Source organism: Calonectris borealis, chromosome 2 (genome assembly GCF_964195595.1).
Source record: "Calonectris borealis chromosome 2, bCalBor7.hap1.2, whole genome shotgun sequence".
In the NCBI taxonomy this organism is placed as follows: Eukaryota; Metazoa; Chordata; class Aves; order Procellariiformes; family Procellariidae; genus Calonectris; species Calonectris borealis.
Genome location: NC_134313.1, coordinates 28,299,309 through 28,315,113, shown reverse-complemented (window position 1 = coordinate 28,315,113; position 15,805 = coordinate 28,299,309). Strand labels below are relative to the sequence as shown.

At 44.4% G+C, this 15,805-nt stretch overlaps 1 protein-coding gene across 12 annotated transcripts in view; it reads right to left on the bottom strand.

The window, feature by feature from the left end:
- RUNX1T1 (RUNX1 partner transcriptional co-repressor 1) overlaps window positions 1-11,703 on the bottom strand; it is a 115,580-nt gene extending 103,877 nt beyond the window's left edge. For 2 of the 12 annotated variants that reach the window (XM_075141499.1, XM_075141496.1), the window contains exon 1: window positions 11,102-11,662. Coding sequence is in view for 3 of the 12 variants with exons in the window: in XM_075141494.1 (XP_074997595.1) it covers window positions 3,830-4,196 (367 nt within the window). In the remaining 9 variants the exon portion in view is untranslated. The other 10 variants (XM_075141502.1, XM_075141505.1, XM_075141498.1 and 7 more) reach the window with 7 other exon arrangements.
- Window positions 11,704-15,805: the final 4,102 nt, after the last annotated feature.

Below are 15,805 nucleotides of genomic sequence, written 5' to 3'. Positions count from 1 at the left end.
TAGGGCCTCCTCAGCGCAGCTTCTGCTGATGGCAGATATCACAAGCTATTTAAGGCTACAAACATTTTGCCCCCATCGGCCGTGTTTTTTGTAATATTTACTTCTCGTACATATGTCTATAACTATGTATACGTCCCACAGAAGGTGAGGTTTAACAGGGTTAGCTTTGTTGCGGAAAAGAAGGTTTGGAGGAGAGGAAACAACTTTCATGTTTAGAAGATTTGAATCTAGTGACTGTCACGGGATGTAAACACTCTTCTGGGGAGGGAGGCTTTTTGTTATGTTTCAGGAGTGCACAGAGTTTTGGATAAAATCTGTATAAATAATCATCCCTCTGTCATTCAACATAAATTTATGCACATGTGTGCACACAGTTATGTTTGGGAATACAAACTATAAAGTAGGCATGCCACAGACTTCTAGACAACCTACCACAAGCACGGATCTCACACAAAATCCATTCTATATTTAAATTTCAGTTTATTGAATTTTAATTATTTCTGACCTGTAGATCACTTTGAGGAAAATCCCCCAAGGTCAAAAGCTTACAAATCCAATTGCAAAACCAAACAGAAGCATCAGCAAGGCCCTCTCCCATGCAGACACCTGCCAAAAAACTGAGTTCCTGACTACTCGAATAGAATCCAACAGCTGAAGCCTATGCTAATATTAAACCCAGGTAATTCTCTATGTTGAAATAAAGAAGTAAAAGCTCTCATTTTATTCTGCATGTTTACTCATGTTGTGTACACAAGGTTCTATAGATGTAACAGCGAATTATCACTTCTTTATTTAGATCCTTATTTATAAAATTAACAAACACATACCCTTTTCATTAAATTTTTTTTTTTAATTAAAAAGCAATAATGTTATTTTCTCTGGAGATGCCTCTGATAGAAAAATTATGCTCTAACAATGCTGTGCTTTCCAGGTTTGTAAAACTCACTTGGGTTAGCAGCTCCACAGCAGCGAGTATTTTTGTATATATGCATTTGAGCCTGATTTAATCATTTCATTTAACCATGGAAAAAGTTACTCCAAAAGCCCCATTAACTAAAGTGTCCTTGATGAGCCCAAACTTAAGATTTGCAGGTATAGCAGGAATGAAACAAGCACAAGAATGTTCTGTCATACTCTGAACATCCTTTACTTTGCACAAGGTCCTCAGTAGTAGGTAAAGCTGTATTGTTGCAATGGGGAAGCAGTCACTTGTCATTTTAAGATACAATTATAGTTTATTAATAAAATTATTTTAAATGTAAGGGTTAAATCCTTTTACCAATATAGTGACATTCAGCTATCCAGTGCCATTTTTACAGTCCAAATAGATATGGTCCTAATTGCATAATGCCATTTTATCTACTGAAGATAAAAGTGCCGATAAACAAAAATGCACATTAGGCAGGAGATTTTTCAGAATAGATTTTTTTTTAAATAACCCACTTGCATTAACAAAAGATTGCAATGGCTTCCAAATTATAGGGTGTTATTTTTAGGGGAAGTAGTTCAATATTCATATTGGAGCAGATGTAGCAGTTTAACAAAACAGCTCTTCAAATCCTGCACAAATTGAAAACAGGAAAACTGATTGCATTTTCTCTTATCACTTTCCTTTTCTGAATTGACACTTTTGGCCTTCTGAAAATTTACACATGGCTTTCATCTCAACAGCACCTGCTGATCAAACAGAAACCTAACATTTTCATGAAAATGGTATAAAGGACTAGTTTTCTTTTTACCATCTTAAAGGGCATCAGCAGTCCACTTGATGGCAACAATTGCTGAGTAGATGGCACACTCAGAATACATTTTATATTTTCATTACACTTACTTTTAAAAATGAGTTAAATCACTAGCGGCTCTTTTATATTAGCTCTTTGTCTGCCTTAAATTAATTTCAATCTCCATCTCTGCCTAACCCTGATGGGTTTCATTCTACAGTCAGCTAGATTTTAAAGAACATCTGAAAGCCTTTGAAATAATAAGACACGTTGTATGTTCTGCAGCCACTGCGTCTTCTTTATATATGCATTTATATGCAATCATATAAATTAATATATACAGTTATGCATACACATGGACATATTGCACAGGCATTTCTTTTTACAGTGCTTATACTAAGGAAAAAATGTGTATATATATCATTCTGCTATAGTCTCACTGCATTGAATTCCCTGAGCATTGTCAATAGAGCGTGTTGAGGGGGGAGAAACCCAAAGTGCATTTATTTATTTTAAAGTTGTTCTTTGTTTCCTTTGCAACCTTCAGACTGGGAGAAGGTCTAGCAGGTGCTCTGGAACTTGAGCATCAAGACCGGGTTGAGATGCTGCCATTGGCCAACATGGCAAGCATGCAAACAGCACAATCCTTGGGCTCTTGCAGAAGTTTAAGGTATCAAGTCATGTATATAAAATATGAAACATAAGTATCTTGTTATCCTGTCTGCTTCTGAGCCTGTAAACTATGAAGCGCAGCAGCAGGTAACAAGGACCATCTTCCCTTGTACATAATTCTAGGTGTAATTAAAGATACTCCTGAAACCTGCTATGTGTCAGCTTCTTAACTGATGGAGCCCTAACCCCTCTGAAGTACTCTGCTGCCATCCATTACCATTCTGCTTCAGTGATAAGGTAACCTGAAGGCAGAGATGACATACAGTAATATATGTGCCACTCCAGACAGTTGGTTCGTGAATTTCAGTGTTTCATCATGCTCACTGAGGCAATCGCAAACTTGAAATGTCAATATGTTCAGTCAATGGAAGTAAAATAATGGGGCTCTATTGTCTTACCCTATCGATCCGCTGCTGTCAACAAGAATACATGCCCCCCTGGCTTTAAACAAATTTTAATTAGGCTTTTAGTTACCAGATCATATCTATATATCTATCTGCGCAAACACTTGACAAAGTGAAACGGCAATATAAATATTTCAAACTTTTAAATATATTTTAAAGGTAATTGTTTAATGTTGCTTTACGAAATGATCGCAGAGAAAGCCGTTTGCTAAGGCAGCGTGCGTGCACACACTTAGCATGCAAGTCATCTTAATCCGGCGAGAACTCAAAAAATCACCATCAAAAGTCCAAAACAACAAAAAAAAAGCCCACCAAAAAAAAGGGTCACTTTTCCTAAAACCCGCTGTCATCCTCTGCGGGGATTTTGGAAGCCAGGAGCCTCCGTTGAAACCACCCTGACGCTGGCAGGGTGGGTGCCCGCACGCCCGGGCGTGACAGCCCGCTCCTGTCAGCACCCCTCAGGGGAGAGCCAGGCTGGCGGGAAAGCAAACCGACCCGCCAGCGCCCGGGGGGCGGCTCACGCCAGAAGGACGCCGCCGTTCCCCTTGGCCCCAGCCGCCACCCCGCTCCCGCCCGGGGCCGGGGGCTCTCCCGCCGCGCCAGCCCTTTCCCCCCACCCTCGTCCCGGGAAACACCCAGACGAGCCGCTCTCCTCCTCCTTCGACTGCGTTTAGAGCGGGGTCCCTCAGTAACCTATTGTTCTCCGGCCACCCCCTCTCTTCCCCCGGCCCGCGGCGACCCCGGCGGGCGGCACCCACCCGCCCCGCTCCCCTCAGCACGGCCCGGGGCGGGGGGGGAAGACAGCGCCCAGGCCGCGGCCGCCCCACGCACAACAAAAGGCAGATCCCTTCTCCCTGCCGGCTAATCTCTGCCTGTAAATCCCCCGCCCGCTCCGGGGGGAGATAAGAGGTTACATCTTCACTGCTCCCCGCTCCTATCGACTTGTGCAGCGCCGACGGAGCCGGGCGGCGGGGGGCGGCGAAGAGCGTCCCCCGCCCGCCTGCCTCTCCCCGAACCGCGGGTGGAGATTACCTTCCGGCGGAGGGAGGGAGGGAGGCGCCGGCGCGGCCCGGGCTTTGTGCGCCTTAAACGCACCTCGCAGCTTATCTGCGGCGCAAGGACCGCACATCGCGCCTCCGCGGCCCTGCCGGCGCGGGGGGAGCGGGACGGCGGCGTGCATCGGGGCGATTACGGTATCAGCGCGGCCCAGATGGAGGCCGGAGGATGTACGGTGGGTGTGAGGGAGCAGGGCTGGGGCCGGGGCGGCACGGCGCGGCGTCCCCGGGGAGGCCGCGCCCGGCAGGAGGGGAGGTGCCACCTCCGCGCTGCCCGCCGGGTGAGAAGGCGGTGGCTCCCTGGGTGCCCTGGTCTGTGCTTGTGCCTGAGCGCAGGCAGGCATCCGACCCGGCTCAGCCCCTGGAAGCCGCCCGAAACCTCTCTGGGAGGTTTCTCTGGACCCTGCCAGAGACCCAGGGGAGCGCAGCGCTGGCTCCCCAGGGCTCCCCCGCCTGAGGTCGCCTCCATTTCCACCAAGGCGACGTCCCCATGACTGCCTTCGCCTTCAGCCCAGCTCCTGCTTCACAGACCACGCCTACGTCCTGCATCGAGCACGACGGCTCCTGGCCCAGAAATCTCCTGGCCCAGCACGGGCACAGGATGTACCCGCTCCCGGTGCGGCCAAGGACCCGACCCAAACCACTCGGCCTGGCTGGTCGTGGAAGAGCCTGAACACAACGTTGCCGCTACGAGCAGCGGCGTCGTTCACCAGAGGATGAACGATAAGTCAGAGTAGGTCCCTACACTTAGCAGTTCAGGTTTTGAGAAAACTGAGGGGTTATTTTGATGGGATTCATCGAAGACGACTGGGTTATCATGAGGTATAGGGAGGGTAGGCAGCAAAGCGGCCCAGCCTGCCTACCACGAGCACAGCCAGCCAGCAGAATGGCTGCACAGCACCAGGTTGCCAAGCAAACTCTGCGCGCCCAGGTTGTAAAGTTTTTAAAATTGTTTCTCCCTAGGAATCAACACTTATTTGTAAAGGAAACGCGTTTCCCTTGCACATCTGCAGAGGAGCAACGTGAAGGCTGGAGGACAATGTCGGCATGCTGGAATGAGACGGGCATTGTTTAGTGCAGAACTCCTTCCAAAATCACTCGGCCAAGATAGCAGTTTTTTCCACAAGAAAAGAAATAAAGGGAATTTGACACATAATACAAAGTGAAAACCAGAACCTAGATGGGGGAAGGGCGTGTGTGTGAAAATCGTGTCACCGCAATGAATGTCAGATAAAAAGGGGTCTGTCACAAATCCTCCACTAATCCAATAACGCGAAAACCTCTTGCTATTACTGAGACATAGCACAAGGTAATTTTTATTTTTCATAAACCACTCTATATGTTTAGCCTTAGAAAGACAGCAATTTGGCAAATTTTCCTATCACAAAAACAGGACTTTGATTTTTCATTAAAGGCAAACTGATTTTCACATGTCAAATTTACTATGCATTCCTCAGCCAGTATTTTTTACCCTGAAGAAGGGCCACTTCTCCCTCAACTTCCTCCACTTGTCAGTTGTGTGACAACCATATTTAGAGATAATCAGACAGGTCATATTACAAAAGTTAGTCAACTCATTTGAAACCTTAGCCCCTAAACTTAATGGTATGTTCTATTGCATTTCTAAAGAAAAGTGACTTTAATTAATTCAACCTGCAAGGTACCATAGAGCTTTCTCTTTGCATATGTTCTTTCAAAATATTATGTACAAATGAGAGATTGCTCTTTTTAGGGATTTTTGTTATGGATTTTTTTCCTTGAAATATAGATATATATCATGCCATGAACTCATTTAGGATCCATCAGATTCTCATCTTGCAGAGCCACAATGTGTGTCTTATATCTATGTTGGCCATTCTGACAGGCACTTTTACTACTTGAATCACAATTCTCTAAAGAAAAACTAATCCAGGATCCTTTCTAATGTAAACAGTTTGCTGCAAAAACACTCACATTTAAAAATAAAGCAACGCGTGTTAATAAAATAAATACAATCAGAGTACAAATGTGTAGCAGAAGTGGCGTTCCATAAGCACAGCTGTCTCAAAGTCCAAGCTGCAGGCTAGAAATCTTAATTTCAGCTGACTCTCTCTTAATAATGGGTTACCTTCCTATAAAGCGTAAAGTCCATCTGCCCCAGGCAGATAAGTTTTGAAGCATTAAAATAGATAAAAATCTAACATTTTCTTTCTTGCATTGAATATGTGAATTCTAGTGTGCTATAATGTGAGAATTCCAACATATGACCATTATGGCATAATATCTCATAGCTCAGCTTGTCATTACTTCACTTGTAATTCTTATGTTAATTATGTTCATAATTACTATAAACAGATGTGGTAGAAATTCATGTGACCTTTTACTGCAGAATGAATTTCTCACTCTTTCCACTTTATTTTAGTAATGTAGTGTTAAACCAGAGGAAAGCATTTCTGACACATGCTGCATGTATGTGTGTACACATTTAACATGAAACCATTTCTACCTCATATTTCAGCCAAAGGACCACCTATATGCCAGTACATGGACACAAAAGTGATGGTAGCTGAGAAGTCTACCCTGAAACATGCCCCTGAAAGACAGTGAACCTTTTTGACTAAGCCTAGTTAAAGCCACCACTGAAGCCTAGGACTTAAATGGAGCACTGCATTTTTATTCAGCACCTTTGTTAATGCAGCAGTATCCTGCTTTACAACTACAAGTACATGACAGCCATACAGCAATTTATTTTACTCACAGCCCAACCATCACCGTGTGTACACAAAACACATTTACAATAAAATCACTATGGATTTCATTAAGAGAAAGCCTACTCGAATTTCATTTCTTTGGACCTAATCTATAATTAGTGTGGACAGACAGGTGCAAACCCTTCTCCTCTACAGATGGCTACTGGAAATGGTGCAAAATAGCTCCTTCTGTTTAAACAACACACAGATAACCTGCTCTGCTCTTATCACTTACAATTACCTCCATTATACTGAACTAATGTTTACGTTAATAAAATGTCCACTGTTCTCTAAACATTATTTGGAAACTTTCATATCGATGGCAGAAAAAAAAAATGAAGATGGAAGTCAATGTCTTTCAGATGAAAATATTTGGGGGGAAAAAAGCCTCTTAAAGGGCAGGATATTTTGACTTTGATTTTACATCTGGTGATCATTTTTCTTTATCCACAAAACCACAGAGTATACTACTTCCTGATGTATTTATGCTACCATATATTAAACGAATCAAGTTTATAGTAAATAAGAACAGGATAACTGCGATTTTGAAGCAATTCTTTAAAAAGGAATATCTATGCAGAAAATCAAGACCTTTTACATTAAAAGTTCAGTTTTTAAACTAACTTTTAGATCTTTCACGTGAAAGAAGGTGAGGAAAATAAAATCTGGAAGCCAATGTTTTAAGAATTTACACTCTCACAACTTATGCTAAATTCAGTGTCAGTTTAAACTTTTATAAATATTATAGGTTGCTATTAAAGGCTGTTTGAAAAAAAGCAGGCTGCTACTAACTACATGGATTGAAGGTTTTTAATGTATTCATATTTAAAATAATTTTCTTATTACATTTCTTTAGCCAAGCCATGAGAAATAGCCCCTGCACAACACCAAATTCATGTTTTATTTCAGCTGATAATGCTTCTTGATCTCTGCATGACAACTTAAGTTTCTACAGAACAAAGAACAAGATCTTCTCCCCCCCCACCTAAAAAATCTGAAGCTCCTGCAATAGCAACATACTAATATCCTTATTCAATTAGCTAAAGATTTAACAGTAATGGACTGTGGCAAGTGGATTTGAAAGATGAAAATGACAATTGCGAGCCCTTTCTCCCATCACCCCCCGATGCAAATACTACAGATGCCTATTTCACCCAAAGTGTCTGGCAACGCGGAGTGCAGTCTGCACAGTACCTCAGTGAAGTGAGCTTCGCATTCAACGCCTGTCGTCTGAAGTTCATTTCAGAGAAGTGAGAAACAGGATTTGACAGGGAAGAATGTCCTGAACTGACTAGCCACTGACCAGCACTCCAGGTGGAGCTATTTTTCTCCCCTTTATTCTATAAACAATACTTCCAGTATAAAACTCCATGTGCGCGCAGGCATACATAGTGTTAAGCGTATACAGATGAGAGACACCGTGTGATGTTTTACTGGTCCATTATTTAGGCCCGAAATGAGTTAACGTTAAGGTGGTCAAAAATGGTAGAAGGCAATGTTTTACTTAAAAAGATTTTGGAAACTATTTAAAAGCTCAAAGCCTTTGAAGAAAAACAACTTGAGCAGCAGTTGCCAGGAAGCAGTGACCTAACACTGCTGTCTGCATTCCATTACAAACAGAATGGTTCTTGTCTCCTACAGCATGCTCAGGGCTCAGGGACACAGCCGCTCACCCTCCTGCAAACGCAGGGCCCAAGAAGTAGTCCTGCCATCATCTATCTCCTTGCCTGGCTTCAGCTTGCCAGAGGCATCAACGGATTTAAGGGTGGGTTGGGTTTTTGGTGGGGTTTGGCGTTTTCTTGCGCTGATGCGTGGTTGAGCTTCCCATGACAGCAAAGAAAAATGACACATGAATTGAAAGCAGTAGCAATTATAGTGAAGGTTCAGATATGATAAAACCGACCTTAGAAAAGTTATCAAATAAGTGTAACTTCCTAATTAAAAACCTTTACAGCGAGTCTGCAGTGCATCTCACACCTAACAAAGCCTTTGCCAACTTCGTATTTTCATAGACTATACGGTTATGAATAAGCCATATTCAGATCTTTTCCCTAGTATTTTTTCTATTGCTGGGGAGCCACAGAAACACCTAGTGTTCACCTAAAACCAGAATGTATAAACAAGAATAGACTAACTTTTTTAACATTCAGCCGAGCTGAAGGAAATTCCCTGATCATATTGGATTTCCTAAGGAAATCAGCCCAGAATAAACTGAATGAGGTTTTCAGACTTCCCATGGAAAGGTCAAGCATCAGCTTTAACAACCATTAGAAACTAGTTTCAATCCTCTCGGCTATCCAGATTCACTAAACCGTTAACAGAAAAGCAGAACAGAAAACCTGGACAATAGAATTCAAATCTAAAAATGTCTTTCATGTCCTGCTTCAAACTACAGTTGAAGTTGCTTATTTAAACTTTCCATTGCATCTGTCAGAATGCAGAAATGGAGAAGGAAATGTAAGGCTACAAGGGTATAATTAAATAAATTATATTCACCCTTAGCCCTAACATATTGTGTTTACAAATACAATAATTATGTTTCTAGCTACATGTCAAAAGAAAATATTTTCTAAGCCCTTCAAAAAGCATGCAAGCATTACTGTAAGTAGGAAATAAGTCAAAACAGATTAGTAGACCAAAAATGGGGAGGGGGAAAAAAAAAAAAATCCTGCTTTGGTCAGCAACTCGGACCACCATCAGGGGATAAATCAATTTGCAGCAGCTGTGGACAGCCATTTAAGTCTGGGGCCTGAACAGATTAATTAGGGAAAGCGATGTTAAAAGTTAAAGGGGTCAGCGTTACATTAAGCACAGGAATATTTGCTGGAGCAAACGCTTGGCTGTACATACCAAGACTCAGAAGACATCCTTGCAGTTAGTCAGGGCTATGCCTATAGCCAAGCGTCTGGCACTTGCTGTGTTCCTACGGACAGCACGGCAGCTCCCGCGGACTGCTTTTAAGAGGTATATACCTATCTTTGCCCAGCCCCCGCTATGCCATGCCTGTCACCGGCGTCCTGCTTCGCCCGCAAAGGCAAGCGCGCAGCTGTGCGCAGCGCACCGTGCAAGTGCACCTTGGAGACGCACCGCCAGAGCGAAGGCAGGCGCTTCCAGCCCCGCTGCGGTTGGCAGTGGAAAACTTGAGCAGCTCTTTAGGGAAGATTTGCTGCCGCGGGCTCAGCGGATCGCAGTCGGCATCCGAGCGATCCGCAGGCAAGAGCCGCCGGCTGCAGGGCGGCACTACCAGCAGGCTGCAAAGACAGGTCCTTGCCGTGCCGTGATTTAGGGCTCGGCAGAGGTAGGAGGGGGTGACTGGCAGAGCCTGCTGCGGATCTGGAGATCGAGGGCTGCTCTACCAGAGAAACCCGAGCGGCTTCGAGGCGGCTGTCCCCGCCGCGGCGGTGGCGGGCAGCTCCCGGCTGCGGCCGGGCAGGGCGGTCCCGCTGCGCCGGGCTCCGTTGCTCCGGGCTGCAACTTGTGGGGCAGGCGGAGAGGCTGCCTCCGCGCCTCTTACCTTCGCCCTCCCTCCTTTAAACTTCTCAGCGAGCTGAAGGAAGTAACATTGTAGCTCCCGGTTGGAGAAAGAGCGATTTGAGAGCTGCGTCCGATTAGCCACTTTCAGTTTCTCTCTAACATTTGGGAGCGCAGAGTACGGTAACACAGATATTTCTCCATAAACTAACGTGTAGTGGAGTCGTGAGTGCTCCTCACGACTTAGAGTTAGGAAGGACTCTTCCCTACTCTAAACCCAATTTTAGCCCTATCTCGCAACTTTGGCACTAACAAAAGGATTCGAACTCGCCAAAAGTCAAAGGCTCGCCTGAATGGCCGGGAGCGTGGTTTTCATCCTTCCAATCTCCCTTATGGACGGTGTGTTACGAATTTATGGAATCAAACCATTCAGCTCAGCTAGACGAGATGACACAATTACATTGTATTGCAGTTTTGGAAATGCAATCCCTAACGTTGCCCTGTCGTTTTAGGAAACGAGATACTTGCAAGATCGCGGTGCAGCTAAAAACAGTGTGCACTACCTGAAATATTTCGTACAAAATAGCCTGAAATGATGTTGCCAGTGCTACATAATCCGATGATTGTAATGAAACAAACAAAAAGATCCCACCAGAAATATTTCGGACGCTCCGACTAACATTGCCTAGCTGCGATCTGGAGGGGAGGCAGGGGAAAAAAAGGCAAGTCCTAAACCGAGACTTCCTACGCTATGGGAGAGTACGTGCTTGGGAGGGTTATTTTCCAAAAAACTGGGTGGTTTGGTTTCTGGACTCTTGAGAAATATCCGGGGTGCGAGTTTGTGACCCGGGGACAGCGGGTGTAAGAGCTGCATGCAGCGCTAACCTTGCCTGGGCGCAGCGGCAGCCCCGCTCCGCCGGGGTTAGTTACAGCCAGGGGAGCCCCTCCGGGCTGGGAGAGCCCTACGGGAAAGGAGGAAGGGAAGGAAAAAAGGGGCTCGGGCTCCCCCCGCCCCAGCGCGCCCTGCCCTGCCCGCGCCCCGTACTCACACTGCAAGGGACCGGAGATTCCCACCATTCGCCACGGGCTGCGAGCTGCAAATAAAAGTTCCCGTCCTGCTCGGGGGAGAGCCGGCAGCCCAGGCTGCTGGAGGGGCGAGGGGGTGGGAAAGGGGAGAGCAGCGCAGCGCGGCTTCCCTTCCCAGTCCAGATGATCCACGTCCACAAAAGTCAAAACGAGCTGAGGAGAAACTCCAGCTGCTCTTCCCCCCCTCCTCTCTCTCGCTCTTTTTTTTTTTTTTTTTAAAGGAGGATCAGCTCGAGAGAGACGGCTGGTTCCACGGGAAAGGACAAGAACCAAAAATAAAGCAAAGTCTCCAAGTCGAGATAGTTAATGCCCAGGTCCTTCTCCTTGCTGCTGCCGCCGCAGACAAACGTGATGTGGAGCGCAGGGAGCGGCCGCTGTCAGTGGCGGGGTCTCTGCGTGTCCCCGGGCCGCCGACGCATCGCTCTGCCCCCGGCGAAGCCGCGCCGGTGCCCGAGCCGAGCCGAGCCGAGCCGAGCCGAGCCGCCCGCCCGAGGCTGCGCCGCTCTCCGCGCCGCTCCGCCCGGCTCCCCCGCTAGCAGGCACCTCGCGAGGCAGGCAGCATACTGCCGGCAGCCGGCCCGGCCCCGCTACCCAGGTGCAGGGGGGGAGGGCTTAAAGCAGTGGGAGGTGATAGAGGTAGGAGACATCTGTGTCGTGAGGAGGTTAGTGGGGGTCAAGTATATGTTAACAATAGGCGAGCGCGGTCCCTCTCGGGCAGCCTGCCTACTCTTTCTTTCTTTCGCTCGCTTTTACTGGGTGGACATCTAACTTGCTCCCTAATGATGCCTCGCCGGCTTTAAGAGTCCAGACTGCCCTGCAGTAACCCAAGACAAACACTTTCTCTAGCCATCTGGAGAGCTCCTGGCTGCTCTGCCTGTGTCTCATCACTGTGTGAAGAGACAGCAGTGCTAGAAATCAAGCCACTCTCAGATCTACTCTCTAATCCCCTTCTGTTAGCTGATTTCCAGTCAGACTGTTTGCTTTTGCATTAGATAATAGCCTTAGAGAAAACAATTATCATTTTCTTTTTCCCTTTGTTTTTCCCTCTTTCTAAAGTACAGTATCGACGAAGGCCTCCCTCTCTCTCTTTTTTTTTTTTTTTTTTTTTTTAAAGAAATTTATAGTCTTTCATGGCTTGCAGAACCCAGATGCAATTTCACACTTTCCTGGAAGGGGATTCTGGATTCTTCGGAAAGCAGCGACATGATCGCAACTGCAGTGAAAATTAATTACTATCATCTACAATTAATAGAAGCATGCCACCGTTTGACTTCATGTTTCATTACATAATCATTTCAGTAGGCATCCATATATTTTCCGATTCATCGGTTATTCCCTTCTATGTTGTGCAGAGAATATTATTGTCAGTCATACAATCTACAGCAAACCGGTACTTCTGCTGTCGTGTTGACACTATATAAAGAAGGCGCCTCCACAAAAAAAAACCCCAACACATCAACTTCACATATTGAGTAACAAAGAGGGTTTTTTTTTCAGGTTGCAGATAATGGATTGGAACTGTCAGAACTGCCTGGACATTTAGCTTCATTTTTTCAAATGTCAAATGTTAAGTAAAAGAGTGAGCATAGAATAGAACTTCTAATCAAACTGCATTCTTTATTCCTGTACGTACATGTGCGTGCGCACGCACGCGCGCACACACACACACTATAGGCCTGATCTTGCAAATTTACAAATGCCTAATTTTAAGCACATAAATAGACCTATTGAATGCAAAGTAACCTTATGTGTCTTTATCATAAGCACATGCACATTTCCAGAATGGAGGGGGCAAGCATTTATATATATATTTATATGCATATTTATAGCAATAGTTATCTGCCTCTGTGGCTGGCTTCGAAAATTTGGTTGATTTTGAAAATATGTTTAAAATATGTTTTATGATCTGGATAAATCTACCTTTTCTGCAGATATTTAGGGACATGGATCTTTAATGAACAGGTTGGCATATACTAGTAGGGGGTCAAATTTACCTTGAAGTAAATTCAGCTCAACAGAGCATAAATCAGGACATGTTTTGGTCTACTGTGATTTCAATTTTCAAAAATGGTGAGAAGCTACAAGTCTGGCATTGATTTCTAATTTAAAAGCTATCTGTTTTACAGAGGTCTATTTCAAGGCCAAGATTATGGGAGAACCTTTAAAAAAGTATTTTCAAATATTTAAAAATAATCTAAAAGGCTTCCTTTGTCTACAGTAGATCTAGAAACTTTAGTTGAGCCTGAAAATCTTTATGGCGTGATACTTTCATCCCAATTGTTGTATGCGTAAGCTGAAAAATAAATAAGAGATTTGCCAATGGTCCCAGAGCATGTTTTGCTGAAGTGTCAGGGACTGAACACTGAGTCCTAATTCTCAGTTTACAGTTTTCAAAAAAGGCCACAGCGCTTCCTTTTTGGCGTGTACCTTCACCCTAAAAGATCAATTGACTTTCTAGGTATTATCTTCCAAAATAGGGAAGGAACATCAGCTTAGATTTAGAAACTCTGGAAATTCTAGTCTGAGCTATTAGCAATTAAATATCCTCCTACAAATTGACTAAGTTTACAGACTTCTGTCTTCTCTTTCCATAATGAGAAAAATACAGAAATCACCTATTAAGCCCTGGCTCGTATTGCACAGCATTTCCCACTGCTCCCAGTAAGGACAAAGCCTACCCAGATAACGAAGCGTAGTAGAGCGCGGTAAATACTGTCTACTTCATGGCAACTATACTTTTCTCAGACATGCAGGGAGAATAATTTGACATGATTCCTAAATAATAAAAGATTGTAACCGTCAAGTATTATCACTATATTGCAAAGCTGATGAGTGAAGCCTGGCTTATTGCAAACTTCTTTTATCCGTACCTTTTTCTTTTCTCTATTTGTTTCCTGGAGAAAGTAGATATGTTTTAGTGAAAAAAAAAATAAACACGTTCTTTGAAAGATGAATTCATGTTTCAGGAAGAAAAAAAAATGCAGCCTCACAGTAGACCTCACAAATACTTGGTAACTTTACACCCTACAGATTTTTTCTGCAGACTGTAGATGCCATGTCTGATTTGACATATGAAGGATTTACACTGTGTATCACTGTGTGACATTGTGTGAGAGAAAGGCTGGTAAAAGTATAGTTGCACATGGAAGTCAGAAATATCCTGCTAGGCTGTCCAAATCTGACTATATTTTGATTGTGCAGAGACTGATCAAATGTTCAGAGCTGAAACATGGCTTACTCTTTACTGTGAATAATTATATTATGGGCAGTCATCTGCACTGAAATTCTTGGAACAGAACTTATATATCAACTCACCTCATTGCTGTTTAAAAATAGAGACAAGTATGTCCCTCCTAATTGTCACTGCCTTGCAGCTCGGAGTGTTACACGTTGTCACATGTCCCCATCCAGAGCTCACACAATCTCCTCCAAACACTTTTCCACTCAAACTGTGCAGACTTTAAGCCCATGCTTGTTTTTTAAGCCATGTCTCTTGATTAAAGTGTCTTCCACTTCCGAAAGGCTCGGTTTCGCCCTCCATGCAGCACGCAAGAATCTCGCTATTCGCTTCCATTGGTGCTGGATTGGGCCTTGGCATATGGATCGGGGCTGTATGTAGTTGCTACAGCACTCATTTGACAAGCACTGATTTGGATGGAGTGGTGCAGTAAATGTTCATATAAAACTAACTAGTCAGATAGAATGCTAAGCTGGATCCTTGATAGCTTTAACTTACGAACCTTTCCCTTAGCCATGTTTTTCCAATTTCCCCTCTAATTTACAAGTATATTTTACATGTAAGTATGGGCCACGCTTCATTTTCATTTCAGTCTGTTCGTGCACCTTTTGTAGGTCGTGCAGTCCAGAGGATGGCAGCGGGACGGAGGCTGCTGCGGGATTCACGTTAATGTTGCACGTACATTCTTCAGGAAATCCTTCCCAGTTTAGCCGGAGTACGGGCTAAATCCTGCCTTGACCCCTGCACAGAAAAGCAGCAAAGACGTAAAAAGTCCCGTGGTGCAGAAATGCTGGCCCCTGCTCGGGGGCTCGGCGAGAGGGCTGGGGCAGGTGGCTGGTGAGTTGCTGGATGCGCTTTGCAGCTTCGCACATGGGGGAAACGTGCGCCAGGACTAGCGCTTGGTAACGGGAGCAGAAAATGTGCAGTAGCAGGATAGATCCCCACCCTTTAGTATGCAAAGCATGTCCACTAGGTGATGTACATGCTGCAAGAGCTGACATATTACCTGCTTCTCTCTCTGTTCATACCGTTGTTTACCCTTTGTTTTTGGTAGTGAGGAAAACGTATTAAGTTCCTTCCAAATTAAAAAAGAGAGGCTACCTACTTTCAAGGGTTTATAAGCTCCACTGATGTACATTTTGACATCTTCTCCTTGTCTAACGTGATAGATTTTAGCCCTGGTTCATGTATATTTATTTGGGATATTCCTTAATTAAATTATATGCTAAGGACATTTTTTGCATTCTTGTTTGCCTTTTGGCATTGTCAGGACTCCTAAAACCCCTTTAATGTTGCAGCATCCTGAAGCACTTTGCAGAAAAATATATGCACAGTGACAGAAAAAGGGGAGCTGGGTTATTTTGGAAAAGATCACATGAACAGAATTTATATATTGGCAGTCATTTGCTGGAATGCCAGTTTTGTCACT